Raw genomic sequence first — 26047 nt, forward strand, 5'->3', positions numbered from 1 at the left:
GGTGTTATCCTAATCCTCATTTTGGAAATACGGAAACAGGCTTGGAAAGCATCTAAGGATCTGAAAATTAGTAAGTGGAGCCCCAAATGCAAATGCAAAGAATGCCCTTTTCCTCAGGGTTGGTTTTCAGAACTGTGGAAGTCCCATTTTATGTATTTATTATATTATTATTATTATTATTATTATTATTACTTTAATGTTTATTTTTGAAAGAGAGGGAGACAGAGGATCTGAAGCAGGCTCTGTGCTGACAGCAGAGAGTCCGACCGGGGGCTCGAACTCACGAACTGTTAAATCATGACCTGAGTCAAAGTTGGACGCTTTAACCAACTAAGCCACCCAGGTGCCCCTGGAAATCCTGTTTTATAAAACAGTTGTCAAAGGTATTTTGTTTGTGATGTGATCCTATTTCAGTGGAGACGTTGCCTCTAGCTTTTTTATCTTTCACTTCATTTAGTTTGAGATAACTGGAGTCTGTAGGAGTACTGCATATTCCCATTTATCCATCCCCAAAATATTTGAGTGACTGCTTTGCGCTATCATTTGTAGCCACTGGTTAAATAAAGAAAAATTCCCACTGTCGTGGGGTTTACCTTTCAGTGGAGGAGACGAACCTCATATGTAAATTAATCGGCGTATTAAAGGCAAGTGCCATGGAGGAAAAATAAAGCGGGGCGAGCGGTTTTAGTGATTAGGAAAGAGAGGCATCACTGAGATGACATCTGTGAAGACCTGCTGGATGTAAGGGAGCAAGCCATGCACGGAGCAGGGACAGCTATGTGTTGACGGGGCCCAGCATGTAACAGGTGGTTGGTAAAAGCTTGCCAAATGAATGTGTGCGTGGACGAGTGAGTGGCCGCAGCCAATGGTGAACCCGGGAATGCGAAGATAATGTTCTCCTTTGGGGCTTTCACTTTCTCGGAAGTAAACCAACGTTTATTGTATCAGGCATCGGGTCCCCACCATCAACCCTATCTATCTTGCATACCTTTTAACCTGGGTCTCCGGGGCTGGGGTGCATTTCCGTCCAGTCCCTCCAGACCCACTTGTCCTTTGGCCGGCCTCCGACGGGCGCAGAAAGTGAGCGAACCGGAGCAGAATCCCTCCCGCCGAAAAGCCGCCGCAGAAACGCCTGCTCGCGGTGGGAAGGCGCCCGAGGCCAGGTGGCTGCGCGGGACGGACAGTACAACTCGGGACTCGGTCCCGCTTCCACTCTCCGGCGGTCAGCTTTCCAGCCTCCTGCCGCGAGGGCTCTTTCCCCACCCTCCGGAACTTTGCTGCCGGAGTTCGGTTCCCGGCGGTCCCGAGGGCTTCCGGAAGCGGAAGTGCTCGCTGGCGGCGCCCAGGCGGCATCCCGGCGGCGGCGGCAGCGGCGGCGGCGGCGGCCGGGCGCGCGCTATGGAGCACGTGACGGAGGGCTCCTGGGAGTCGCTGCCGATGCGGCTGCACCCGCGGGTGCTGGGTGCGCTGCGGGAGCTGGGCTTCCCGTACATGACGCCGGTGCAGGTACCCGGTGCTGCCGGGCGGAGAAGGGTCCTCCGTGTGCCGGGGGCAGACGGGGAAAGGGAGGCCCTGAGCGGGCCAGGCCCCCCGGTAGTCGGACGCGGCCGGTGGGTGTGAGCTTTAGGTCTCGCGTCTTGGACCCGTCGCCCTTGCGGCGACAGGCGGTCCACACTCGGGGGCTGCCGAGCTGGTTAATGACCCTGGCAGGCAGGGGCGGCAGCGCAGCTGTGCCAGGGCCCTACCCTCCTCCGTCCTTCGAGTGCCGGGGCCCAAGTGCCTGCTGCATCCCGGCCCCGCCCCCTCTAGCTGTGAGATCCGGGGCAGGTGACCTAACCTCTGTATGCTTTTGTGCTTTTTTCCTTCTCTGTAAAACGAGGCAAGTAATTACCTGTCTCATACGGTCGTTGTGGGACTTAACACAGGACGGTGTCGGGCACATTATGGGAGCTCAGTAAATATTACCTGCCGTTGTTATTTTGTGGACTAAGTGAAGGGTCCTGGCCCAATTTATTTATTTACTCAAAGAAGTATTTATTGAGGACGTACTATGTATCAGGTACTTTTCTAGGCTCTGGGGATTTTGCTGTGTTGTTCTCCAGTCATGGGCCTTATTTTCTTACGCAGGGGAGGGAGAAAGGAGTAGAAGAATAAAGGCATTTGAGTTGGTGGAAAGTGTTACTAAGGGACGAAAACACACTGATGTAACAGTGACACTAAAGTACAGGATAGGAGGAAAGGCGGAGTGTGAGAGAGGGCCTCTCTGAAGGTGTCACTGAGCAGATACCTGAATAATTGAGAAGGAGCTGGCTGTGGGGTGATTGGGGCGGCAAGAGATGCAAATGCCCTGGGGCTAGACTTGGCCTGGGAGGTACAGAAAGAAGGCATTTGGCTGTGGCATCGGAAGTGCTGCAAGAGACGAGCAAAGAAGGGTCTACGTTGTGCAGGGTCTTGGAAGAGTCTGTATTATGTTTAAGTGCATAGGAAGCCATCCTAATGGGAAGCTAGGTAGGAAGGGAAGGGAGGTGACTGCCGTGCAGGGAGTGGACCAGAGAGCAAAGAGGCCAGGGGGCCAGTGTCACGTTAGAGAGGATGGTGGCTTGGAGTAGAGAGGAAGCCGTGGACGTCGAGAAGTGAAATTTGAGATAGATTTGGGTTTGTTGGACCAGATGTAGGGATGACAAAAGACAGGAATCTAGAATGTGTCTGAGGGTTTTGTCTTCAGTACTCGGTGGATGGTGGTACCGTTTATTGAGATGAGGAGGGTTGGGAGAGGTAGCCCGGTTCCGAAGGAAATTGACGAGTTTTGTTTTGAAATACTGAGTCGAGCTGTCCATAAGATCCTTGGGAACGATGTCAGGAAAGCTGGAGATAAAGCTTGGGAGTGCTGTGCACCCAGCCTTGGGAATGTAGACTCCGTCTCTGCCATCAGTGGTGATGATCAGGGTCTGTGCGAGTCAGTAGACGCATGTGGCTGTTGAACACTCGAAATACGGTGAGTCCAAACTGAGAGGTGCTCCAGCTGTAAAAAGTACAACGGATTTTGAAGACTTGGCATGAAAAACGAATGGCACATATCTCATTAATTAATTTTTGAAATACTCATTACGGGGGTGCCTGGGTGCCTCACTCGGTTAAGTGTCTGACTCTTGATATCTGCTCAGGTCATGATCCCAGGGTTGGGGGATTGAGCCCCAGGTCTGGCTCTGTGCTAGGTGTGGAGCCTGCTTGGGATTCTTTGTCCCCTGCTCTGTCTTTCTGCCCCTCCCTCGCTCGTGCTCTCTCTCCCTCTCAAGATAAATTAAAAAAAAGGTAAAATATTCATTACATGTTGAAGTGACACTAGTTTGGATCTATTGGGTTACATAAAATATATTAGTAAAATTCATTTTACGTATCTCGTTTTCGTTTTGTGCCTACCAGAAAATTAAAAACCGTGTATGTGGGTCGCATCATGTTTCTTCTGGACGTCAGTAGTCTAGAGCAGTTTCTCAGTCTCGGCACCACTGATATTTAGACTGGCTAATTCTTTGTTGTGGGGAACCGTCATGGGCCTTGTCGGCTGTTTAACAGCCTCCCTGGCCTCTGCCCACTAGATGCCAGTAGCGCGCCCTCCTCTCTCTGGGTTTTGACAACCAGAAATGTCTCCAGGTATTGCCAAATGTTCCCCAAGGGCATAGGAATCATCCGGGTCGAGAACCCCTTTCACAGAGGTCATTAGAAAAGTCCTGCGTGTGCTGTGATGGGTAAGCGCAGGCCCTGGGGACCAGGAGTGGAGTCCCGGAGGGGATGACCTCAAAGCTGAGCGCTTTGGGTTTGGCCACTGGTTGCCGAAACCACAGGACGAGGTTTCTCACAAAACCTAGAGGTTCTCTGTGGTGTTTCACGTGAGAGGGTTGATTTGAACCGTTGTAGGTTTTTTGACCTGAGAGCCGGAAGGGACCCTGAAACTCAGTGTCTTCAAACCCTTCCTGGTCCAGAGAGGAAAGGAGGTGAGGCAGGGCTAGAATCCAGGACTCCCGAATCCCAGCTCCGCTTGCTGTCCCCTCCACGCTGTCTGTGTAGACGCCGCTGCTGTGTTGCCTCTGAGCCAGCCCCGCCGGGGTGCCTGTGGGGACTCTGCTGAGAGCCTGCATCGTGGTGGGGTCCAGTGTGACGCCGGCCACCTGCTGGGTTCCTAGGGCTTTTGGCCACCTCCGTGGAGGCTGGCATTCTCTAACCGGTGCTTTGCATCTCTCTCTCCAGTCTGCAACCATCCCTCTGTTCATGAAAAATAAAGATGTCGCTGCAGAGGCGGTAAGTACCTCGTGCAAATGCAGCCCGCCCTCCCGTTTTCCCTCCAGCATGAACCGTGAGGAAAAGCCAACCAAACTTCCTCCCTCTTTGGCAGGTCACGGGTAGTGGCAAAACACTCGCTTTTGTCATTCCCATCCTGGAGATTCTTCTGAGAAGGGAAGAGAAGTTAAAAAAGCATCAGGTGAGGATAGCCATGTGGCTGGTTTTTCACTCGGTCATCGTAGAGTTCACGGTTGCGAGAAGCTGGCCAGAAGGTTGAAGAGAAAGGAGATCCGTCTTCTTTATTTGCAGATTCTGGATTTGTGAATTTGCCTGCCTGTTAAGATTTATTTGTGGCTGCCCAAATCAGTACTTCACTGTTTTCTTGCTCATTCATGAATTTGTGCAGAGCAGCAAAAAATCTGCATCACGTGATGTGCAGGTTCCCAGCTGAGTCTGAGCGGCGCAATGCTCCGCCGCCTTGTTTCAGCTCTCAGACTATCCAGAGATGTCTTTCTCCCAGTCTATTTACTGCTGTGATTTTTGCATTTTTGCTGGTGATTTGAATGTTTAAGACGGCCTCAGGCATGGCGCCAAAGCACTGTCGAGTGTTCCTGGGCACAAGAAGGCTGGGATGGCCCTTCTGGAGAAAGTACCTGTGTTAGAGCAGCTTCCTTCAGGCACGAGTTCCAGTGCTGCTGGCTGTGAATTCAGTGTTGGTAAACCAACTATATCTTATTTGAGGTGTCTTTAAACAGAAACACGCATACAACCAGCTTATGTACTGATTGACAAAACACGACCATATAACCGTGCCTTTCCCCCAGGAGCAGCGTCTCAGTGTTTGCTAAGTCCGTGCTGTGAATGTTGCGAACTGACTGTAATTCAGAGCAGTAATTGACCGGATGCTCAAGAAGCCTGGGAAATGCTGTTCCTCTGGGGACCCTGCTCTGTGAAGTGGAGGGTCCTGGCGTGTGTGTTCAGCTGTGTGACCCTGGGCACTGCTGATTGTGTCCTTTCCCCCCACCTGGGCAGGTGGGAGCCTTAATCATCACACCGACACGAGAGCTGGCTATTCAGATAGACGAGGTCCTAGCGCATTTCACGAAGCCCTTCCCACAGTTCAGGTAAGTTGGATGCAGCGTCCCCGTCCGCCATGGGCGGTTATTTTGCCTGACCTGCTCAAAGACCTGTTTCTTGTTTTAGCCAGATTCTCTGGATCGGAGGCAGGAATCCTGGAGAAGATGTTGAAAGGTTTAAGGAGCAAGGGTAAGTTTGCTTGCTTCTGCTCCTTTTCTTGCTTGTTTTTGGCACTGAACCCAAGAGGAAGCCATGCATGGTCTGGGCCTAACTGGGAGCACTTCCGTCAGCAGCTCCCTCTCCCCCAAAAGTTTCATTCTTCGGGCCAACCTCCCATTTTGCCTGCTGGCTTCTTCCCATAAGGCCCGGATGAGCCTTTCCCTTTCAGTGAGTCTTACCCCTGCAGAGGAGAAGCGAGGTCAGGGTATGGCCCCTACTCTCCCCAGGCCGGCTCTATGGGACGTCGGGCCCTTGTTCTCACTGTGGGCTCTCTAAGTGGTGTCATCCCACCCTTGGTGGTCACTGACCTTGCCCTGAGCCCAGACCTGCAGCCTCTTCTCTGCCTGGCGTCTCCTGGGCATCTCCCAGCTGTTGCAAACGTGTCTGAAATGGGTGCTTTTTATCCCCAAACCTGCACCTCACCTGGAGTTTCCCGGTCACCCGTCCCCCCTGCGCTTCTCCCATGGTCACCTGTCCCCCTTGCGCTTCTCCCACGGTCATCTGTCACCCCACCCCCCACGCTTTTCCGAAGGTCTGGGAGTTGGCCTTGCTGCCTCACTGTCCCCTCCATCACCTCCCCACCCGATAACCATCACTGGATCCTTTGCATTTTCTCTCCAGAGCACACATCTCTAACCCTTTGCTTTTCCCGCTCGCCACGTCTCCCGCTCTGATCTAAACCACCTTGTCTCCTGGGCTCTTGCAGTGTGTTTCTACTCTGTGTTTCTACTCTTGCCTTCTTATAATCCACTCTCCACAGAGCAACCGAAGTGGCCTTTTCAGAATGCCTGTCTGATCATGTGACTCACTGAAAACTCTTTAATGGCTTCTGGCCCTTAGGCAGGATTCTAATGTTTGTAAGGGGCTTGCGAGGCCACCATTCTCCACTGCCACCGCCTTCCCATGCGCTTGCTGCTGCACAGACCCGGCTTTCTTCTAGGCCACTGCATGGGCCAGGCTCCCCGAGTCCCCAGGCAGGCTCTGGAGGTCAGCATTGCATCTTTAGAGCCTAGCACAGTGCTGAGCACACACAGGTGTTTAATGAACAGATGAATGTTTGAGTACGTGGTGGCCATCAGCCCTTTGAATTTTTTTCAGTCCCACCATGAATAAGGTTTATAATGAGCAGTGGTAGGTTTTGTGGCCAATTTGTTCGAGAATCTTAATGACGAGGAACTGCTTCTGTCGAGCTATACCACGAGATGGTTTTCAGTAGGGGTCACAAAGTCAAGTTCCTGCAGGGGTCAGAGGATAATATCAGTGTGTGAAAGGGTTGGGGTGGGGACTGGCAGGAACTGCCCAGTACACGCTTGAGTGCTCGTCGCTAGCTGATGGTTGCCTTGCAGGAATCTGGGCTCAGTATTACCAGATTTTGAATGAAAAAAACACAATGTGGAATTCCAGATTCTTACGTGTTGGCTCCAGACTTTGTTAACCAATGGCATGTAATTCACATTAAAAACAACAACAAACTTCTTTGGGTGCCTGGCTGGCTTAGTCGGTGGAGCCTGCAACTCTTGATCTTAGGGTTGTGGGTTCGAACTCCCATGTTGGGTGTGGATATTACTTAAAAATAAAATCTTAAAAAACACACACACAAAAAACCAAAAAGACTTCTTGCAGGTCAGAAAGGTTGGGGCTGCATTTGGCCTTTCGTCTGAGGTTGTGATCTTTACATAAAATTCTAATTCTGTTAACATTCTCATTTTATAGATGAGTTAGCTGAGGCTGAAAGTGGTTGAATAACTTGTTTTAGGTAAAGGGTCAGCAGACCTTTTATGTAAAGGAACAGAGCGTAAATATTTTAGGTTTGTGGACCACAGGGTTTGTCACAAGTATTCAGCTCCACTCTTGTAGCGTGAAAGCCACCAGAGACAATACGTGAAGGGATAGGCATGGCTGTGTGCCAGCGAGGCGTCACAAAAACAGGTACAGGCCCGATGTGGCCGATGGGCTGGCCTCTGCTGACCCCGCCCTGGGTTTTGGCTCTGAACCTGATCTGCCTCCCTCACGGCCCCAAGCTTTGCTGCTCTGAGCCCTGTCCTCCCTCTCAGGGCCTCACCTCCCTTCCCTGGAACTTCCACGACTTCTGAGGGGGGGGTATATAACGCTTGGGATTTGGGATCACAGATATTCCCAAGGTCCAGAGAGTGTGGTAAACATTACTGTGTTTTCAAAGTGGGAACGTCATTGTGGCCACTCCAGGCCGTTTGGAGGACATGTTCCGGAGGAAGGCAGAGGGCTTGGATTTGGCCAGCTGCGTGAGGTCCCTCGACGTCCTGGTGTTGGATGAGGCAGACAGACTTCTGGACATGGGGTTTGAGGCAAGGTACCGGACTGTGGGCTTCGTTGGCTTCGGGCGATACTGGGCGAAAAGGAGAGCAAATTGGAATTCCTTTACCACCCTGTGACTGCCTTTATCGGCCTCCTCTGAATTTCAGATTATTAGGTGGTTTGATCCTTCAGAGTCTGCCACACAGCTGAAATTCCAGTTCTACTTAAGATGCATTTTCCTTCGTGATTTCTTTGAAAGTTCATGCGTGTGTTTCAAACGGCATTTTTGGGATATGATTCATCTGTTATACAATTCACCTATTTCAGATGTACGATTTAATGGTTTTTAGTCTCAAAAGTTTTGTCTTTGTTCTCTCCTTTTAACTGCTCCACTTGATAGCAGTATAATTATGTGTTCGTATTGGAGAAAACTTGCAAAAAATGAGGGTATAGTCTCATCCCCTGGTAATGTCTACTGTGAACACTGTAATGCCTTCTCTTCCTGTCTTAAAATATGTTTAGTGTTATCAAGTGGTATTGTTGATTATGCTCATAAATGAGGGGTTAAGTTTGAGCCCTCTTTTTTAGCATAAATACCATCCTGGAGTTTTTGCCAAAGCAGAGGAGAACAGGCCTTTTCTCCGCCACTCAGACACAGGAGGTGGAGAGCCTGGTGAGAGCGGGGCTCCGGAACCCCGTGCGGATCTCGGTGAAGGAGAAGGGCGTGGCGGCCAGCAGCACCCAGAAAACTCCTTCCCGCCTGAAGAACTACTACATGGTGCGCACTGGGCGTTCTGCTTACTGATTCCTGCAGTTCAGTCCTAATGCTGCCTGGGGTCTAAGGTACTTCGTGGCACTGCCTCTAGGGCAACTGCCCGGAAGGTGGGGTTGAAATCAGGCAGGCTCACCAGGTGGGGGGGTGATCCTCACTGCTGGCGTTTCTGGGCCGGGCTGGTCAAGTCAGGAGGCCGGCCTTTCCCAGGCAGAGGGCGTGGTCCGTAGGTTCTGTGGCGTGTGGTCGGGATGGGTGCCAGGGCAAGGCCGGCCAGTTGCACATCTTGGCTTTGCCCTCACGCACGAAACTAGATGCACTTACCGTACCAGGGAGGCTACAGCGCTACCCACGTCACAGGTTGTGGTGAGGATGGGTTTATTATCAGTACAGATGAAGGTTATTCGGCCAGTGCTTAGTACAAGTACCTATCGATAAGTGGTAGCTTTGGGCACCCACTGTGGCTGGCGCCGCATTCTGCTAGCTCGTATTCACTTCCGTGGCTGCATGTCGAGGTACCTGAGTGTGTGAGGAGAAACGCCAAACTGAGGATTTGGTTTTCATAAAAATAGGGGGGATGCGTACAGATGGGTTTAAATGTCTCTAATTTAGGGGCCTGAATGGAGCGCTCGATTATGTTAAGAGAGACTGGAGTCTGTCTCCATGGTGGTCTTTCCAGTTTTGTATATTCCTTCTGGAAACCTGTGTTCATCTTAGAGCCGTGATTTCTGAACGCGGGGATATATCAGAATCTCTTGGGGGCTCTTAAATAATAGGGATTCTTACGTCCAGTCCTAGACCCACTGAATCTGTATGCTGTGCCCAAGAATCTGCACTAACAAAAATCTACCCTGAGGGCACTTGAGTGGCTCAGTCAGTTAAGCGTCTGACTCTTGATTTTGGCTCAGGTCATGATCGCACGGGGTCCTTGCGGCGGGCAACGCGCTGAAAGCACAGAACCTGCTCGGGATTCTCTTTCTTCCTGTCTTTCTGCCCCTCCCCCGCTCACACTCACCGTGTCTGTCTGTCTGTCTCTCTCAAAATAAGTAAACACTAAAAAAACACTGTACCCTAAAGGGGTACCTGGCTGGCTCAGTCGGTAGAGCGTGCAGCTCTTGATCTCGGGGTTATGAGTTAAAGCCACATTGTTGGGCGTAGAGCTTACTTTAAAAAAAAAAAAAAATCTTCTCTGGAGATGGTCTTACAGCTGGTGTGATCCCTGTCTGTATGCTGGGATTTGGGGACAACTGCATTAAAAGATTTTTGTAAGTAATCCCTACACCCAACGTGGGGCTTCAACTCACAACCCTGAGATCAAGAGTCGCATGCTGTACCCACTGAGCCAGCCAGGTGCCCCTGGGGATGATTGCGTTAGATGACTGTGTCTCTCAGTTACACGACCTTGTGACTTATATGTGTCAGCAGCACATACTGATATCTATTCTGAGCTCGGTAGGCTGATTAATATACTGATAGAAGTGTGTTCTATTCATGGAGGAAATCAAGAGTCCTTAACATTTAAGGCTGAAACTGGAAATAGCTATGGAGGTTATTATTGTCAATAAATTTGTTTTTATTTTATTGGTTTTCCTTCTTATTTTGCAGGTATGTAAGGCAGATGAGAAATTTAACCAGCTGGTACATTTTCTTCGAAACCATAAGCAGGAAAAGCACCTGATTTTCTTCAGGTAATCCTTCTGGATGCTGTGGTGGGAGAATCTGGGGCTCAGTCACATCCAGAATATTTAGGTACATGTAGCTCTAAGGTTTGGAATTCTCTCAGGAATGTTTTTGGCCGCAAATAGCTGAAAACCCAACTTTTGTGGCTCGAACAGGAGGCATTATTTTTCTCCTGTAGAAAGAAGTCCAGAGGTTAGGCAGGTCCCGACACTGGGTTAGATCTCTGGAGTGTCGAGGTCAGTGTTTCTGCAACTGTCCTGGCCTTTTGTTCTGTCTGTCCGTCACTGTCCTGTCCGCTGTCCTGTGTGCCCTGAAAGCGGATAGAGGAGGAAAGGCAGAGGAAGGTGGAAGGGTATCCTTCACGTCCAAGCTTTCTCAGAATCCCCTCCTCCCTAGCTGACTCGGGCTTTCATTTTATGGGCCGAAGGTGGGCCCCTCGGCAGCCGCTCACCTCGAGAGGCAGGGGAACTGAGGGTGCAGCTGTCCCAGCCTCGTTAGAGGGCGGGGAGGGAGGAGGTGGCTGCTGGGACTGGCGTTGGAGCGGCCAGCTCAGGGTCTGCCACGGTGGGGTTTGTTTCGGTGTCAGAACTCCAGAGGGTTTCGGATTTAGAGCTCAATGTGGATGATGCTGGTAGCCATTCTCCCAAAAGGGATTGGGATTGCTTGCCGCCTCCCTCCCGGCCCTGGGTGGTCGACGACGCTGAGCCCGGTCTCCCCTCCCGCAGCACCTGCGCCTGTGTGGAATACTATGGAAAGGCCCTGGAATCCCTGGTGAAGGGTGTGAAGATCATGTGCATTCACGGGAAGATGAAACATAAGCGCAACAAGATCTTCATGGAGTTCCGCAAATTGCAAAGGTGGGTTAGCTGCCGCGGAGGTGACCCTCGGCTGGGGCTGTTCTCTTGGCCTGAGATCCTCTTTTCCTGCCCTGTGTAGCCCAGGGCCCCTGTCCTCGTCCTGACCCGTCATGCTGTGCTGCACTGACCTCCTTAGGTATCACGAGCTTGCCCGTGAGGTGTCTTAAGCTCTGTAAGAACGGGGACCTGAGTGTTGTGTGCCCTCCTGGATTCCCCGGTGTATGGCCCGGCACCCGGCCATGGGGTTTTCATAACTTGGGCGGGTGGAGAGCGGATGGGAGCTATTCACTGAAGCCTCGTGGGTTGTCCTTGGGTGACTGCATGGGGGACACTCGCATCTCTTGGTGACCGTAATTGACTCTGTGTGTATAAGTAACATTTTGCTGCTTTTCTTAACCATTGAGCCTCCTGGCTGGTTTTTGTTTTTTTCCCGGTTGTGTTGTTAACAGTACTCTTCTAGGCAGAGAGAGAGAACGGACTGTTGCACTTCAGGATTACACTCAGCAGGTTTTTCCTTTCAAATAAAAGTATGCTAATCAAAAATCCTTTCACTGTCTCCTCCCTCCCTCCCTCCTGTTTTGGTTGGGAATTTGTGAATTCCTAGATATTCTTAGGAGGAAGAAAAAGTCAAAATGTTGTTACCAAATGCTTCTGTGAGAGATTCGGGAACCTGTGTGTTACTGTCCCTGTCATCATCAAGGCCAGTACAGACTGATGGTGATCTCCTTACTCAGAACAGTGTTTTCTCATTTTCTAGTGGGATTTTAGTGTGCACAGATGTCATGGCCCGAGGAATAGATATTCCTGAAGTAAACTGGGTTTTGCAGTACGACCCTCCCAGCAGCGCAAGGTACGGTGTGACAGAATGTTACCCTCTCTGGGGAATCGGGCCCCACGAATCCCGAGGAAGATACACATAATGATGTTCATCAGAATGTTGCTTTAAATGGCAAAAATGGGCGAACAGGTGAACCGTCACTGGCATGTCAAATAGTGATGCCATATTATGCGGCATTTCAGGTTATTTTCACATACTTTTTAAAGTTCTTGCACGAATGGACGTGATAGAATGTTTAAAGGAAAATAATACTTAACACTGCATGTGAAAGTTTCAGTTTTTCTCCCAAACATAGAAAAATGCGGGTGAACAGAACTCCTGAGCCATGATAGTTGTTACTTCTTGGTGGAGGGCTTACATAAGGCCTCTGTGCTCTTCTCTACTTTTGCCTCCCAGTTTTCTACTAGGTCTGTATCATCAGCTGGGCGTAAGTGCAACAGTTTTCTAGTTCACGGAAATCCTGTCCTTACAGGATCCTTACAGAATCCTGTCTGGTTTGTAGTCTGTTTAACTGCCAGCTCTGGTATTTCTGACACTGGCGAGGGGTAGGGTTGGGACTGAGCCGTGGGGTCTGGCGGCCCCGTGCCTGCACCCTGCCGTTCTCACTTGGTGATCACGTTCCCACCCTGTGTTCACAGTGCCTTTGTGCATCGCTGTGGCCGCACAGCCCGCATCGGCCACGGTGGCAGTGCGCTCGTGTTCCTCCTTCCCATGGAAGAGTCATACGTCAGTTTCCTTGAAATTAACCAAAAAGTAAGCGGTCTTTTTCCATAGGCAATGCCCAGTGACAGTGACGGGATGGATGCCTAGTAAACTTGTTTTTGGGCACGTGGCCTGGAACTTAGCTTAGGGGTGGCAAGCCTGGTGACGTGAGTGCAGGGACCTGGCTGGCTTAAAGGCTGTGGGGCGGCACCAGCCCCCGTTAGGATGGCACACACTGCTCGGCTCCAGCTGAGTGTCAGTACTTGGGAACACAGACCTAGTGCTGGATGCTTTCCACCAGAAATCGGGATTGTTATGTAAAATCGATTTTAAAATTTTCTTTACAAAATTTCAGACCGAATAAAACACTTGGGAATTGGGGCTTCTAGGCCTCTGATTAAAGATTACCATGAGTTGTTTTGCCTCTGGCTTTATTGGCACTGGCTCTGATGGGGGTGAGGGGATCCCAGCCAGAGGAGGTGAGCATGTTGTCTGTGTGCAGTGCCCCCTGCGGGAGATGCAACTCCAGAAGAACACAGGAGACCTCCTTCCAAAGCTCAAGTCCATGGCCCTGGCTGACAGAGCCGTGTTTGAAAAGGGCATGAAAGCCTTTGTGTCCTACGTCCAGGCATATGCCAAGCACGAATGTGGCCTCATCTTCAGATTAAAGGGTAAGTTGGACTGCACTTAATTGTGTCTCCTTCAGCATTATTACAAATGTGATGGTCTCACAAGTATTACAGATGTGAAATTGCTTTGTTTTACGCAAACCTTTAGGCATATACAGGGTTAATATTTTCTGAACATTTAAAAGGAAGTTTTCTGGGGCGCCTGGGTGGCTCAGTCGGTTAAACATCCGACTTTGGCTCAGGTCACGATCTTGCAGTTTTTGAGTTTGAGCCCGGCGTCGGGCTCTGTGCTAACAGCTCAGAGCCTGGAGCCTGCTTCAGATTCTGTGTTCCCTCTATGTCTGCCCCTCCCCCACTCGTGCTCTGTCTCTCAAAAATAAACCTTGAAAAAAGTTAAAAAGAAACAAAAGGAAGTCTTCCTAGGGTTTGCTAGACAGAATAAACTGGCTGCTGAGTATTCCTTTCCGCTAAAACTGCAGCTTTAATCCTCATTAAAATGGACCCCTTAGATCATTTGTATACAAAACAGTTACACTGGGGGTGCCTGGGTGGCTCAGTTGGTTAAGCGTTTGACTTCAGCTCAGGTCATGATCTTGTGGTGCACGAGTTCAAGCCCCATGTTGGGCTCTGTGCTAACAGCTCAGAGCCTGGAACCTGCTTCAGATTCTGTGTCTCCCTCTCTCTGCCCCTCCCCTGCTTGTGCTCTGCCTCTCTCTCTCAAAAATAAATAAAAACATTAAAAAAAACCCAAAAAAACTAAACCAGTTGCATTGTTAGGCATCTTCCTTGGGTTGGTGCTTATAATCAATCCTATTTTGGGTGTACTAACTCTGATATTTCGGTTTAATTAGATCTTGATTTTGCTAGTCTTGCTCGAGGGTTTGCCCTGCTGAGGATGCCCAAGATGCCAGAACTGAGAGGAAAGCAGTTTCCAGATTTTGTGCCTGCAGATGTTAATACAGACACCATTCCATTCAAAGATAAAATCAGAGAGAAGCAAAGGCAGAAGCTACTAGAGCAACAGAGAAAAGAGAAAAGAGAAAATGAAGGGAGAAAGAAATTCATAAAAAATAAAGCTTGGTCAAAGCAGAAGGCCAAAAAGGAGAAGAAGAAGAAAATGAATGAAAAAAGGAAGAGGGAAGAGGTACGGTGTGTTTTCTGTCTCAAACACCCAGCTGAGAATTCTGAATGAATTTTATCAAAATAATGTCCTTTAGTAGGAATTGTGTCCTTCTGTCCTGTTGTGAGTTGGGTGAGAGTGTGTTGTTGCTGGTGGGAACATGTTGCTGAGGAATTTGGTGGTTTGTTGGTCTCTATCCTTAGGGTTCTGATATCGAAGACGAGGACATGGAGGAACTTCTTAATGACACGAGGCTCTTGAGAAAGTTTAAGAAAGGCAAGATTACTGACGAAGAGTTTGAGAAGGGGTTGTTGGCGAGCGGCAAGAGAACAGTCACCACAGCAGACGTGGGGATCCCCGCCTGGGAACCTGACTGCTGACACCGGCTTTGGGGAGCGTGGGAGAGTGCAGGGAATGCGGCCAGTGGGCCCGGCACGGCTCACATCTGCTTTCGCTACGTGTCGGAACTTCACATCCAAGAAAGCTGTTCAGACTTGGGGGGCGGGGGGTTTTACACTCGTGGATGTTGTATTAAAACCACACCGGCCTTTAAGTGTAACGGAAGAGCGTAACTGTCGGAGTGTAAATAACAGATGTCAATATTTATTTTGATGGGTCGCCTATAAATTAAAGCTCATTTTTCTGTGGCTATTTTATACTTAACTTTCTAACAAAGATACTGAGGTAGACTTGATTTTTGGCTTTTTAAGGTTCCTTAGTGTTTTCGGGCATCTGAGCTTCCTGGGTGTCCTTTCCCCTGGACTTTCGTTATCTCTTTCAGGGGCTGTACAAAACACCGGCATGGGGTTGCTGATGTTGCTGGGGTTCTTTTCAAAGAATAGTCCTCACCGCTGTTTTATGGGGGAGTATCTGAAAAACTAAAGAAGCAAATCCTAATCTGGGAAAAAAATATGCCTCGTGTTCAATAAATTATTTCCTTCCATGTGACTGAAGCTGCAGAGGCCTCACCAAGATGGCCGGGACCTTTGGGCCTCGGGTAGCTCTCAGTACTGATGCAACACCGTCTCAAAACCCTTCATAGAATTTATTTGAAAAGGTGCTCGATTTGTCCCCAAGTACAATTTTAAAAAGCTGTTCAGGCACAAACAACATCTAAAGGAGATCCACATCTTTCACAGATGCAGAATTTCAGCTTATAAACGTTCTGGAAGGTCTTCATACGTGATGAGCCACATAGGATGCTCCTGCTAAATGCCGTTTCTGCCTTCCTCGGGTTCTCTTGCTGGTTTCCATTCTGTCTGCCCCCAGACCGACGAGGGGATGGCAGTCCCTGGCTCGTGTTCACCGCTGGAAGCCTGATGGGAACCGAACACGGTTTCTAGCCTTTCTCACGAGGCGCCGTACGTCATGTGTGTCCCGGGCAGCTGTTAGTTCCTGAAGGGGCGCCTGGCTGCACAGGAAGGCCTGCATCTCTTTGATGCTTGTAGCAAATCAGTCTGGAGTGCAGGGAAGAAGGGAGGTGGGCTTGGGCAGGTCTTTCACTGGATAAGTAGCCAGTAATCTAATTTGTGTTTCTGGAAAGTGCCTGGAAACCACGAGCGCAATTCAGGTTGGGTTTTACGGGAACTATGAACACATTTTAGATGGGGCTGAAATGAATAAACAATTCTTGAAGTTTTAGGTCTTTAGTCTGTAAGTCTTCACCAAAAAAAAAAATTCCGTTTTAGGGGTGCCTGGCAGGCTCAGTTGGTGGGGCACACCACTCCTGGTCTTGGAGTTGTGAGTTCGAGCCCCACGTTGGGTGTAGAGATTACTTACACATAAAATCTTAAAAACGTAGTTTCTGCCCGACTCACCAAGGGGTCAAGAGGCTACTCACCCCGCCCCAAGTGCCTCAGCTGCGCCAGCAGGGAAGGGTCCAGCGGTCACAGATACAACTTGATGAGCTCGTCGCTGACCGCTGAGGGTGTCAACACCCCCAGGTCTGTAAAGAGCAGCGTTATCAAGGAAGGAGGCGTGTAGTCCACCCACGGGTGCTCCTCTTTGAGATCCTGTTCGGTCTGCAGAGACTTCAGGGTATCTGCCTTATACTGAGGAGAGAGAAAGCGTGCGTCAGTCTCCCCCACGAGGGGCTCAGAACCGGCGTGGGCGTGGCCGAGCAGCCAGTGCGCTACCGTCTGAAGGAGCGCCCCGAAAACGCGAGAAGCCGGCTGCGCAGCGCCCTGGTGAGGAGGGCGGAGTTGCAGGGGTGAGCCAGAGGGGGCGGCCTACTGGCCACCAGCCTCATCTAACGAAAACCCAAACCGCGTCTGCCCTCACTGGGGTGCTGGCTTCATTTCTCGAAACCTCTCGAGATAACAACTCACACCGTTGACACAGACCTTACTTTGTGCCCAGCACGTGCTGAGCTTCTCTCCTGGGTCACCTCCCAACTGTCGTAACTGCCAGATGGCACTTGCACCTCGTTTCACAGGTAACTGAAGTTCAGGGCGGAAAACGAGAGCATGTGCCCCAGGTCACGTGGTTGTAAGTGGTGGAGACGGGAGCCGAGCCTGGACTCAACCACCCGCTCTCCCTGCCTCCTTACAGCCCCTTCACACGTGTGTCAGAGAGACCGAGAGGCAGAAATTCTGGGGACAAACGGATCTCTCTGACTCTGAGTTCAACCAACAACGGATCTTTGCATCCGAGGTGTTGGAGAATGTGACGGGAGGACAGTAGCTTACGGAAACACTCTTACAGTGCTTTTTCCCCAAAGGTTTCGGCTTAGACTCAGATACCCCTTCAAATAGGTAAAAACAACAACAACAACAACAACAACAACAACAACAAACTCTTGCCTTAAACTTATCTGGGACATCTTGCTGGTTTAGCGGGAAGAGCCGTACAAACTTGAAACTTTCTGCAACCACATAAAAAGGCTTGTTCTGTGCTTTGGCGCACACGGCCATCTGGTTGGTTCCAATCTGGAGAGTCAGAGAAAACGTAGAAGGATGAGATCTTATGGCACATTTGGAGGTGTGTGATATATTACATAATGCATGTAATTCTGGCTTTGGAATTAAAGATCTTTTAAACAAAGATGACAGCATAGGGGCCCGTGAGTGGCTCCGTCGGCCGAGTGTCCGCCTTTGGCGCAGGTCACGATCTCGTGCTTTGTGGGTTCGAGCCCCGTGTAGGGCTCTCTGCTGTCAGTGCGGAGCCTGCCTCAGATCCTCTGTCCCCCTCTCTCTATCCCCCTCCCCGACTCGTGCACGCTCTCTCTCAAAAACAAATGTTAAGGGGCGCCTGGGTGGCGCAGTCGGTTAAGCGTCCGACTTCAGCCAGGTCACGATCTCGCGGTCTGTGAGTTCAAGCCCCGCGTCGGGCTCTGTGCTGACAGCTCAGAGCCTGGAGCCTGTTTCCGATTCTGTGTCTCCCTCTCTCTCTGCCCCTCCCCCGTTCATGCTCTGTCTCTCTCTGTCCCAAAAGTAAATAAAAAAAAAAGTTGAAAAAAAAAAAAATTAAAAAAAAAAAAAACAAAAAAACAAATGTTAAAAGAAAGAAAAAGACGACAACATAGACATGTCTCCAAAGATGCACAAAGAGTCAGACGCACACCCCAAAGATGCTCAAGGTCTTCAGTCTTTAGGCAAACACAAGTCAAAACCACCATGAGATGCTACTTCACGCCCACTGGGGCGGCTAGAATAAAAAAACAAAACACAAGTGTTGGCAAAGACGGAGAGAAGCTGGAATCCTTGCACGTTGCGGAGGAGAAGGTGAAATGGCGCGGCTGCCGTGAAGAGTCTGGTGGGTCCTCGAGAAGCTGAACGGAGAATTACCGTATGACCCGGAAATTCCATCGTAGGTATGTACCGGACGGAACTGAAAACAGGAACTCAAACGGATGATTGTGCACCCGCGTTCGTAGTGACATTATTCCCAAGAGCTGAAACGTAGAGACAACTCAAGTGGACGTGAACAGGTGGATAAGCAAACGTGGTCTGCGCACCGACGGGACGTTACGCAGCCGTGAAGGAGGACGAAGCGCTGACACCCGCTACAATACACACGCTTGGAAAACATCACGCCAAGTGAGGCCACGCCTCCAAGCCGTACGTGTGAAACCTTTATGTCTCATATGTTTCACCACACAGCACGTGGAACAAATTATGAAATCCTTCCATGTTAAGCAACGGATAGAGAAATGTTACCACCACACTACACTGATGTCCAATATGCCCAATTGGAAAACAAGCAGCCAAACCCAATTCCAATTAAAACATGTTCTGAGAAAAGATGAACTGCATTCTCATGGTTTACAAAGATCAAAGACAGGTGACCAAACTCTGGCCGCTCCAGTGGCCCCGGGGGACCGGGAAACCGTCTGATGCAATGGTCAAGTCTGCAGGCTAAACAGGATTGGATGAGGGAACCGTAACACCCGATGCCGCCAGCAGGTAGGTTGGCGACCTCTCCAAGCCCGGAGCAAGGAATCGTGGAGAAGCGATGTTCTCACCTTGTTAATGATGCCCCCGTTTTCAACAACCCCTTCAGCGCCAACTATGACAAGATCCGCTTTCTCCATGATGTAGCTGAAGAAATTAAAAAAAAAAATTGCTCTATTTTCTTGGCTGCTGTTAGCATCATCACCTACCGACATTAATACTCCGTTTTCAGCGCACTAAGCCCCTCTCCTAACAACTTTCTTCAGAAGAGCACCTCGCCCGAGACACACCCTTGGCACTCTTACTAGTTCTGCCACCACGGGGCGTGGAAACCCGCCGTGATCACACCCCCCACGGTAAAACGTGCACCGCACGCTGCCACCCAGCGCACATACACGTATGGGGGCGGTAACCGACCCAGGACTGATTCTCACTACGTGTGCGCCACTCGATTTTCTGATCTAATTCAATACGAACAGAACAATAATTTTAAAACCTGTGGTGGTCTGAAATTGGAAGAAAAGGTTATGTAATTCAAGAATCTTTCTGGGGCGCCTGGGTGGCTCGCTCGGTTAAGCCTCAGTCTTCAGCTCAGGTCATGATCTCACGGCTCGGGAGTTCGAGCCCCACGTCGGGGACAGCGCAGAGCCTAGAGCCTGCTTCCGATTCTGGGTCTCCCTCTCTCTCTCTGCCCCTCCCCTGCTTGCGTTCTCTCTCTCTCTCTCTCTCTCTCTCAAAAAGAAATAAACGTTAAAAAAAAAAGTTTTTTAAATGAAAAAAAATTTATAAAAAAAACCCTTTCAGGTAGGGTGAAGGTCAATTTATCTTTGACAATGAACAATTATGTACAGTTCTTCAAAATGCTTACTTTGAACGCATTAATTGCCTTAACCATCTGCCTTATGTGTTTTCTTTCCGAGAGATTATCAGTCCTGTTTTCTTTTGTGAGGTACCCTGTCAGTGCTCAGAATGTGTCCTTAGTTTTAAAAGTGAAGTTGCACGGGTAAGTCAAAGAAGCCCCGAGGGCCACTGAGGACAGCCTACCCCTGCTGAAGAGGGAGCACTGATTACGTGTGCTGGCCTTAACCCAACCTTTGCACCTTGCTCTTAAAGTGCACCCTAAGACTACATAAGCGACTCCCACTCTCCACAACTTTCTACAGCTCTGTCTTCTGCATGTACTATCAAGACTTTATCATGAACTTGCTGGTCTCATGCAGCCATCAATTCAGAAGCAGCACATTGCCCAATGCAGTTTTATGAATGGGACGCAAACCTTCAATCAGGAAACCCTGCTCCAAGCCAACCCCGAGGGTGGGTGAGGAAAAGTAACTGTGGTCAGGAAGACAGGAACTTACCCAACAGCAGCATCTAGGACCACAGTGACAGGGACGTTGAGGTGGCAGAGAGCTTTGGCCATTTTCTTACTGGAAAATGACATTTTGAGAACATTAGAGAGTCCAAGAAAGTCCCATAGTGCGTATGATGAATCACTTAATCTGGACAACACATCACATTGACTTGAAACGCCGCTCATATTCACGGATTAAGGGGCACATCCCAAGATTCTGGACTAAGGAAACAAGAATTTGGGTTCTTTAGAAGAAAGTATGTTTTATGAAAACTACATTCTTGGGGACTCTGAGTAGGAGATACAAATGCAGAAAAAAAGGACTAAGTTTTTCCTCTAATTATCTTCTGGAGAGAGATGTGAATCATCTACTCCTTGATACAAATCTTTCCGCAGACGTATTTGGTTGCTGTTCCTTTGATCTACTAAATAAAAACCCTGGATCCCGTACCATGGCCGAGTGCAATTTCACAGGATTTTCCCTCAGGGACAAGGAACAGGCACAGCCGAAGGCAATGCTGACTAACTGGCATACGGCGGGGTGGGGGGGGGGGGGGGGCGTGTTCTGGGTCTTCCTACATGGGTGTGAATCCTCAGTTTGCTCTTTAAAGTGACTGCTAGGGGCCCATCGGTGGCTCAGTTGTTAAACATCCAACTCTTCAGCTCAGGTCACGATCTCACAGTTCATGAGTTCGAGCCCTCTGTCGGGCTTTGTGCTCACGGTGTGGAGCCTGCTTGGGATTTTCTCTCTCTCTCCCAAAATAAATAAACACTAAAAAAAAAAAAAAAAAAAAAAGAAAAAAGACTGCTCGGCACATAACCAAATGGAACGATACTTGCCCTGATAAATCAGGCTGTGACTCTGTAATGTACACCTTGAAACGCTTCTTAGCCGCCACTGCTGCCTCCAAAACTCTCAGGACCACTCTGGAGTAGGCGTGAGTTAATATTCGCTGTGGACCGAGAAAGCTCTGTCAAAAGGGCAAGCTTTGCAGTGATCACCCACGCTCTCTGCCCCTCTAATGCACGTTCCAGGCACCCTGAGGCTTCCCTGTACCCTTTCCCACAAGTCAACTGTAGGTGGAGAGGAGATCTTTGATGGCACATGTATCGTGGGCCCTCTCTTGCCACAGCAAGTGCGGGAGGGTGGAGCCTCTGTGTGGTGTGGCTCACAAGACACAAGTCTTTCTATCTGAAGGTTCTGTTAGGTTCCTTTGGGCCGGTTTTCCCATTTCTAAGGCTCGGTTTGCACACTCAGGCCCGCAGGCACCAGGCAGGTCGCATGAAGACATGCTCGGGTGGGGCCAGCGGCAAAGAGGAGAGACCAAGCTCCAACGGGGTCACAACGGGCCTCCTGTTGCCAGATCATCAATTTTTCTTGAAAATCCAAGACTTAAGCGTTGGCTAATTTTTTTTAGTTCATAGATACTACTTGGGGTAAACACAACCCATTTGTGGACCGGATACAATGTACAGACGCTCGCTTAACCTGTGTTCTAGGCAACAGACTACACGGTTCTGTATATGCGAAAGGGAAGGATATAGCACCGTAGCTCTTTTCTGGGCCTCCTGAGAGCCTGTAAGAAATAGAGCTTCTCAGCCCCCCAAGACCTACTGAATCAGAATCTGCATTGAGTAAGATCCCCAGGTGGTTCATCCGCAAAGTGAAATGTGGGCAGCTCTGCTCTGAATTTAGTCTAAATCAGCACGGATGCAGGTGGGTATCACACCTTCCAACACACCAGAGCAAATGAAACCTGCCGAATACTGAGCGCAGGGGGGCAGTCTGGCGGGAGGAGAAGGCCTCAGCGAGAGGCAGTCGTAATCTTGCCTCCACTCGAGCAAAAGCGGCTTTGTTTGCAACCGGCGTTTGTACAAGCTCTACTCGCTGCTATTACATCGTTTACTGAATAACACACTTCAAAGGTTGGGAAGGGGATAATAAAACCGAGGACAAGATTTCAGAGTCAAAATGCAAGTAAATGATTTTATGGTCCGTGGAGGCTTGGCTGGCAGAAGAGGGACGCCGTGGGAAGAGACGTCATCAAAGTTTTACTGCCCCTTTGCCGGGGACTGGCTTAACCTGCAGCTCCTGTCCTCGCTCAACCTATACTTGGCAGCTCTGTGTCTCTGAAACAGCACTGGAAACGAACTCACGGACATTATCGCAAGCTAGTGCTAACCTTCACCTTCACCTTCACATCAGGATGACCCAGTGCCAAGAGCTGTTATGTGTGGACTGAATTTTGATTTAGTACACATCCAGTAATGAAAATGCTTCTTTGGCGAGACATCCTATTAAAATCAAAGAATCATCCGTGCTCTCCCAGGGTTTTTCTCCACCTGTTTAACAGGACGGCCTCTGTAACCACATTTACACATTTATGTAGTGCTTGCTGTGTGCCAGGCATAGTACAGAGTCCTTCGATCATCTCAGTACCTCCTTCCACAACAGCCTGCTGAGGTAGGTGCTGTTACTACCTTTATTTAACATGAGAAAACTGCAGCACAGAGAGGTTAAGTAACTTGTCCAAGGTGAGACAGCAAGTAAGTGGCACGGAGGGATGTTACTCCAGGAGTCTAACTCCAAGATCCTTGCTCCCAATTACCACACACCACGGAAATCTACTCACCGCCCCGTCTTTGATGAAAGTATGGCACAGATCTGCAATTTTACTTCTCGATAGGGATATTCTCCTGAGAAAAAGTTCTCCCCGCTCAATCATGATCTTTTTACATTTAGAGTAATCCTGGGAAAAAAGGAGCAGAATGAGGGGAAGGGCAAGATCCAGGAGAGTATTTGTTTGCAGCCAAACAAAGAAGGAGAAAGGTAACCCAAGGAGGGCAGTGCTTACCGAGTATTCCAAGGAGGTGAGGCTAATAAAGCGTAGGAAGAGCTCCCCGCCTGAGGACACGGCCACAGAGGAGTCCACGCCACACAGGGTTTCTATGGCACTGGTGAGGTTTGCTCTCAGGCCCTGGATGGTCTCCCCTGGATTGATCACACGAGGAAGGTGATGTTCGTTTAAGTATCACAGCCCCTTGGTGTGTCTGTGATTCATTCACTTATTCAACCAGTGTTTCCCGAACGCATCCCGTATGCTAGAAACACATCAGTGAGCAGACGGACAGGGTCCCTGCTCTGATGGGACTCCCTCTCTAGTGGAAGAGGCAGACGGTAAACAAACATACAAAGAAACACACAAGTTACAGACCCAACAAGGACAGAGAAAAGCAGAATGATGAGAAAGGTGGGGCTACTTTGGAAAGAGCTAAAAGGGATGGCCCCTGGAATGGAGGCCACTGAAACTGAGACCTGAGTAAGAAAAGATCTAGCCACATAAAGAGCCAGTAGGAAAGGTTACAGGTGCAGACTCTAACCACAAAGACCCTGAGATGGGGACAAACTTGACAGGACAGAGAGAGGCCGCCAGGGCCGAAGCACAGTCTAGTGAGGGATGGCCTGGAAGGCACGTAAGCAGAAGTGGCAGATGAGGTGTGCGAGGCGGTTCAGGCAGGGCTTAGGTGTTTGCGTGTTACCGCAGGTACACGGGAAGACTCCAGAGGTCATCTTAGACACACGTCTCTAGGTCAGCCCTTCACACGGAAGAAGGCACTTTATTGTTGTTGTTACTTTGCTTATACAAGATATCATGCTATACCAAGAAACTTACATGTAGGATGCCTGAATTAGGTGATCACAATGAGTGACACTCATACTAAAATTTATTCTGTAGCATTCTTTGTAGCAACTGCACAAATTCTGGCACATGACAGAAACTCAATAAACACTTATAAAGCTGAACTATTGCTATAATTTAAGCTTCATGGTTGACTTGTTACAACATGGTCACTCTTGGAGAGCCTGGGTGGTTCAGTGAAGCGTCTAATTTCGGCTTATGTCATGATCTCAGAGTTCATGGGTTCAAGGCCCGCATTGGGCTCCACGCTGGTGGTGTAGCATCTGCTTGGGCTTTTCTCTCCTCCCTCGGCCCCCACCCCCTTTCAAATAAATAACTATATTAGAAACAAACAAACAAAAAACATGGTCACTCTTGATTCAAAGTTCATCTCACTTCTGAAAGGGGACCCATTTAATGATGACTGGAGGGCTCTCTCCAGGTTAAAAGGAAGACTGAGGGGAGCCTGGGTGGCTCAGTCAGTTAAGTGTCCGACTTTGGCTCAGGTCATGATCTCAAGCCTCATGAGTTTGAGCCCCGCATCGGGCTCTGTGCTGACAGCTTGGAGACTGGAACTTGCTTCAGATTCTGTGTCTCCCTCTCTCTCTGCCCCTCCCCCCCGCCCCCCTCCCCCACTCTCCTCTCTCTCTCTCTCTCTCTCTCTCTCAAAATAAATAAATGTTAAAACAAAATGAAGACTGAAATGAAGGAGAAGCTGAGCTTGGAGCTGCATCACCTTATGAAGGCCACACACATTTTCACTTTCTACCCTTCTAACAGTCATTAGAAGACTTTCCCAACACCCAAAGTGTTCGAATCCGACCCTCTTCACCTTTATCTCTTTTCAAGAATTCCAGCAAAGTCCGGATGGCGGCTACTGCTGAGGCCATGTCAGGATCTTCCTTCATCTGGGACTTAAAATATTCAATTAGCTCTGGGAAGGGACAAAAAAAGCAATTCATCAAACTCATTTAGCAGGATGTAAGAGCAGAGAGGTTTTCACTTAGAAGCAAACTAATTTTAAAAAGACTTTCTTTTCAGGATGTTTGGCTTCAGGGGCATTATAAATGTTGATGGGAATACACTTTAGTATTTACAAGCTCTCTTTCTCGTTTTGAGAAAGCTATCCGTTCATAACGGCATAAAATTGAAGCACCACCAAATGATAGTGGAAGGTCATCCTCCCTCTTAACCTGGACTCCACATCGTGGGAGAATCCCAGAGTCAACCTCTCCAGACAGTCTATGCTAATTCAAGCCTGTTCACCTGCTTACATATATACATGTATATGTAGAGGTCCATCCCCCCCCTTATTTTCTTAAATGATAAGTATCATACATGTTAGTTTCCTCTTGTACCTCACTTAGTAAAACACCTTGATAACCACTAGACCTGCACATCAAATATGCCTTTCAAAAAAATTCCAGGGGCGCCTGGTAGCTCAGTGGGTGAAGCGTGGGACTTCCGCTCCGGTCATGATCTCACTGTTGAGTTCCAGCCCTGCACCCGGCTCTGTGCTGACAGCTCAGAGCCCGGAGCCTGCTTCGGATTCTGTGTGTCCCTCTCTCTCTGCCCCTCCCCTGCTCACGCTCTGTCTCTCTCTCAAGAAAATAAATAAACATTAAAAAAAATCCAGTACTAGATCCAATAAAGCAGGAAATCTTACTCATATTTTACATATGAAGAAATCAAGACTGGGGTCGAGACCTGCACCTCTGGCCCAAGTGTCCCTTTTTCGGAGGAGGGCACTGGAAACTGTTGGGAGAGGAAGGCCTGGGATACCCTGGGGACCCAGCCCCTGGATACAGGGGCCGCGAGAGTGATTTAGTTGCCACTAGAAGCAGCGCATCCAGACGAGCAGCCTAAGCTTGGAAAGGGACTTCTCGCAGAGCGCAGCCTGGGCGTGCGAGGTGGAGGGACCCCTGCGTGGCTCCGCTTTAAGCCCAGCAGGCCCCGGCCCTGCCCGGCCCGGCTTACCCTTGTCGTCCATGGTGCCGTCCGGACCGCGGAGCCCGAGGGGACCGGGGCCGCCCGCGCTGCCGGGAAGCGTCCCCCGACCGGTGTGGTTCGCAGCCGCAGACACGGTCAGCGAGCAGCCCGACTCCACACTCCACTTCCGGCGCTTTGGGGGCGGGGCCGTGGGTACGGCGCGAGGCCTGGGCGGAGCCGCCTTTGCGTC

The 26047-nt window shown here is 49.7% G+C and overlaps 2 protein-coding genes across 7 annotated transcripts; one reads left to right on the top strand and one right to left on the bottom strand.

Annotated features, from left to right (window-relative positions):
* The first annotated feature begins 1338 nt into the window (after positions 1-1338).
* On the top strand, positions 1339-15389 carry DDX55 (DEAD-box helicase 55). Its single transcript, XM_058691438.1, has 14 exons — positions 1339-1506; positions 4246-4296; positions 4391-4477; positions 5311-5402; positions 5482-5544; positions 7754-7903; positions 8437-8626; positions 10226-10308; positions 11026-11157; positions 11915-12007; positions 12634-12748; positions 13200-13368; positions 14178-14470; positions 14650-15389. Exons 1-14 carry the CDS (start codon positions 1399-1401, stop codon positions 14824-14826), a joined length of 1803 nt encoding a protein of 600 aa, XP_058547421.1. The 5' UTR covers positions 1339-1398; the 3' UTR covers positions 14827-15389.
* Positions 2735-26002, bottom strand: EIF2B1 (eukaryotic translation initiation factor 2B subunit alpha). Of its 6 annotated transcripts, none has more exons than XM_058691443.1 (10): positions 25846-26002; positions 24701-24802; positions 23044-23180; positions 22822-22938; positions 21029-21141; positions 20196-20264; positions 18909-18984; positions 17248-17373; positions 16287-16497; positions 2735-3022 (listed from the first exon to the last, which is right to left on the bottom strand). In XM_058691443.1, exons 1-9 carry the CDS (start codon positions 25856-25858, stop codon positions 16333-16335), a joined length of 918 nt encoding a protein of 305 aa, XP_058547426.1. In that variant the 5' UTR covers positions 25859-26002; the 3' UTR covers positions 2735-3022; positions 16287-16332. The 6 variants fall into 6 exon arrangements, 5 of the variants coding, with proteins under 5 accessions (XP_058547426.1, XP_058547425.1, XP_058547424.1 ...); XM_058691442.1 differs by lacking the exon at positions 2735-3022 and adding an exon at positions 10170-10472; XR_009250566.1 differs by lacking the exon at positions 2735-3022 and adding an exon at positions 15473-16099 and having other exon boundaries at positions 16278-16497.
* Between the last annotated feature and the right edge of the window lie 45 nt (positions 26003-26047).

The sequence above is a fragment of the Neofelis nebulosa genome, chromosome 11 (assembly GCF_028018385.1).
Source record: "Neofelis nebulosa isolate mNeoNeb1 chromosome 11, mNeoNeb1.pri, whole genome shotgun sequence".
Taxonomy (NCBI): domain Eukaryota; kingdom Metazoa; phylum Chordata; class Mammalia; order Carnivora; family Felidae; genus Neofelis; species Neofelis nebulosa.

What these genes read in the sequence shown, in the direction of transcription:
- DDX55 (XM_058691438.1), top strand. Translation starts at nt 1,399, where the DNA reads ATGGAGCACGTGACGGAGGGCTCCTGGGAGTCGCTGCCGATGCGGCTG. An exon ending in GAAAGGTTTAAGGAGCAAGG is followed by an intron (nt 5,545 to 7,753) that starts GTAAGTTTGCTT and finishes GTGTTTTCAAAG; the next exon opens with TGGGAACGTCATTGTGGCCA. An exon ending in AAAAAAGGAAGAGGGAAGAG is followed by an intron (nt 14,471 to 14,649) that starts GTACGGTGTGTT and finishes CTCTATCCTTAG; the next exon opens with GGTTCTGATATCGAAGACGA.
- EIF2B1 (XM_058691443.1), bottom strand. An exon ending in TCACAGCCTGATTTATCAGG is followed by an intron (nt 20,265 to 21,028) that starts GCAAGTATCGTT and finishes GTCATTTTCCAG; the next exon opens with TAAGAAAATGGCCAAAGCTC. An exon ending in GTCCTAGATGCTGCTGTTGG is followed by an intron (nt 18,985 to 20,195) that starts GTAAGTTCCTGT and finishes TAATTTCTTCAG; the next exon opens with CTACATCATGGAGAAAGCGG.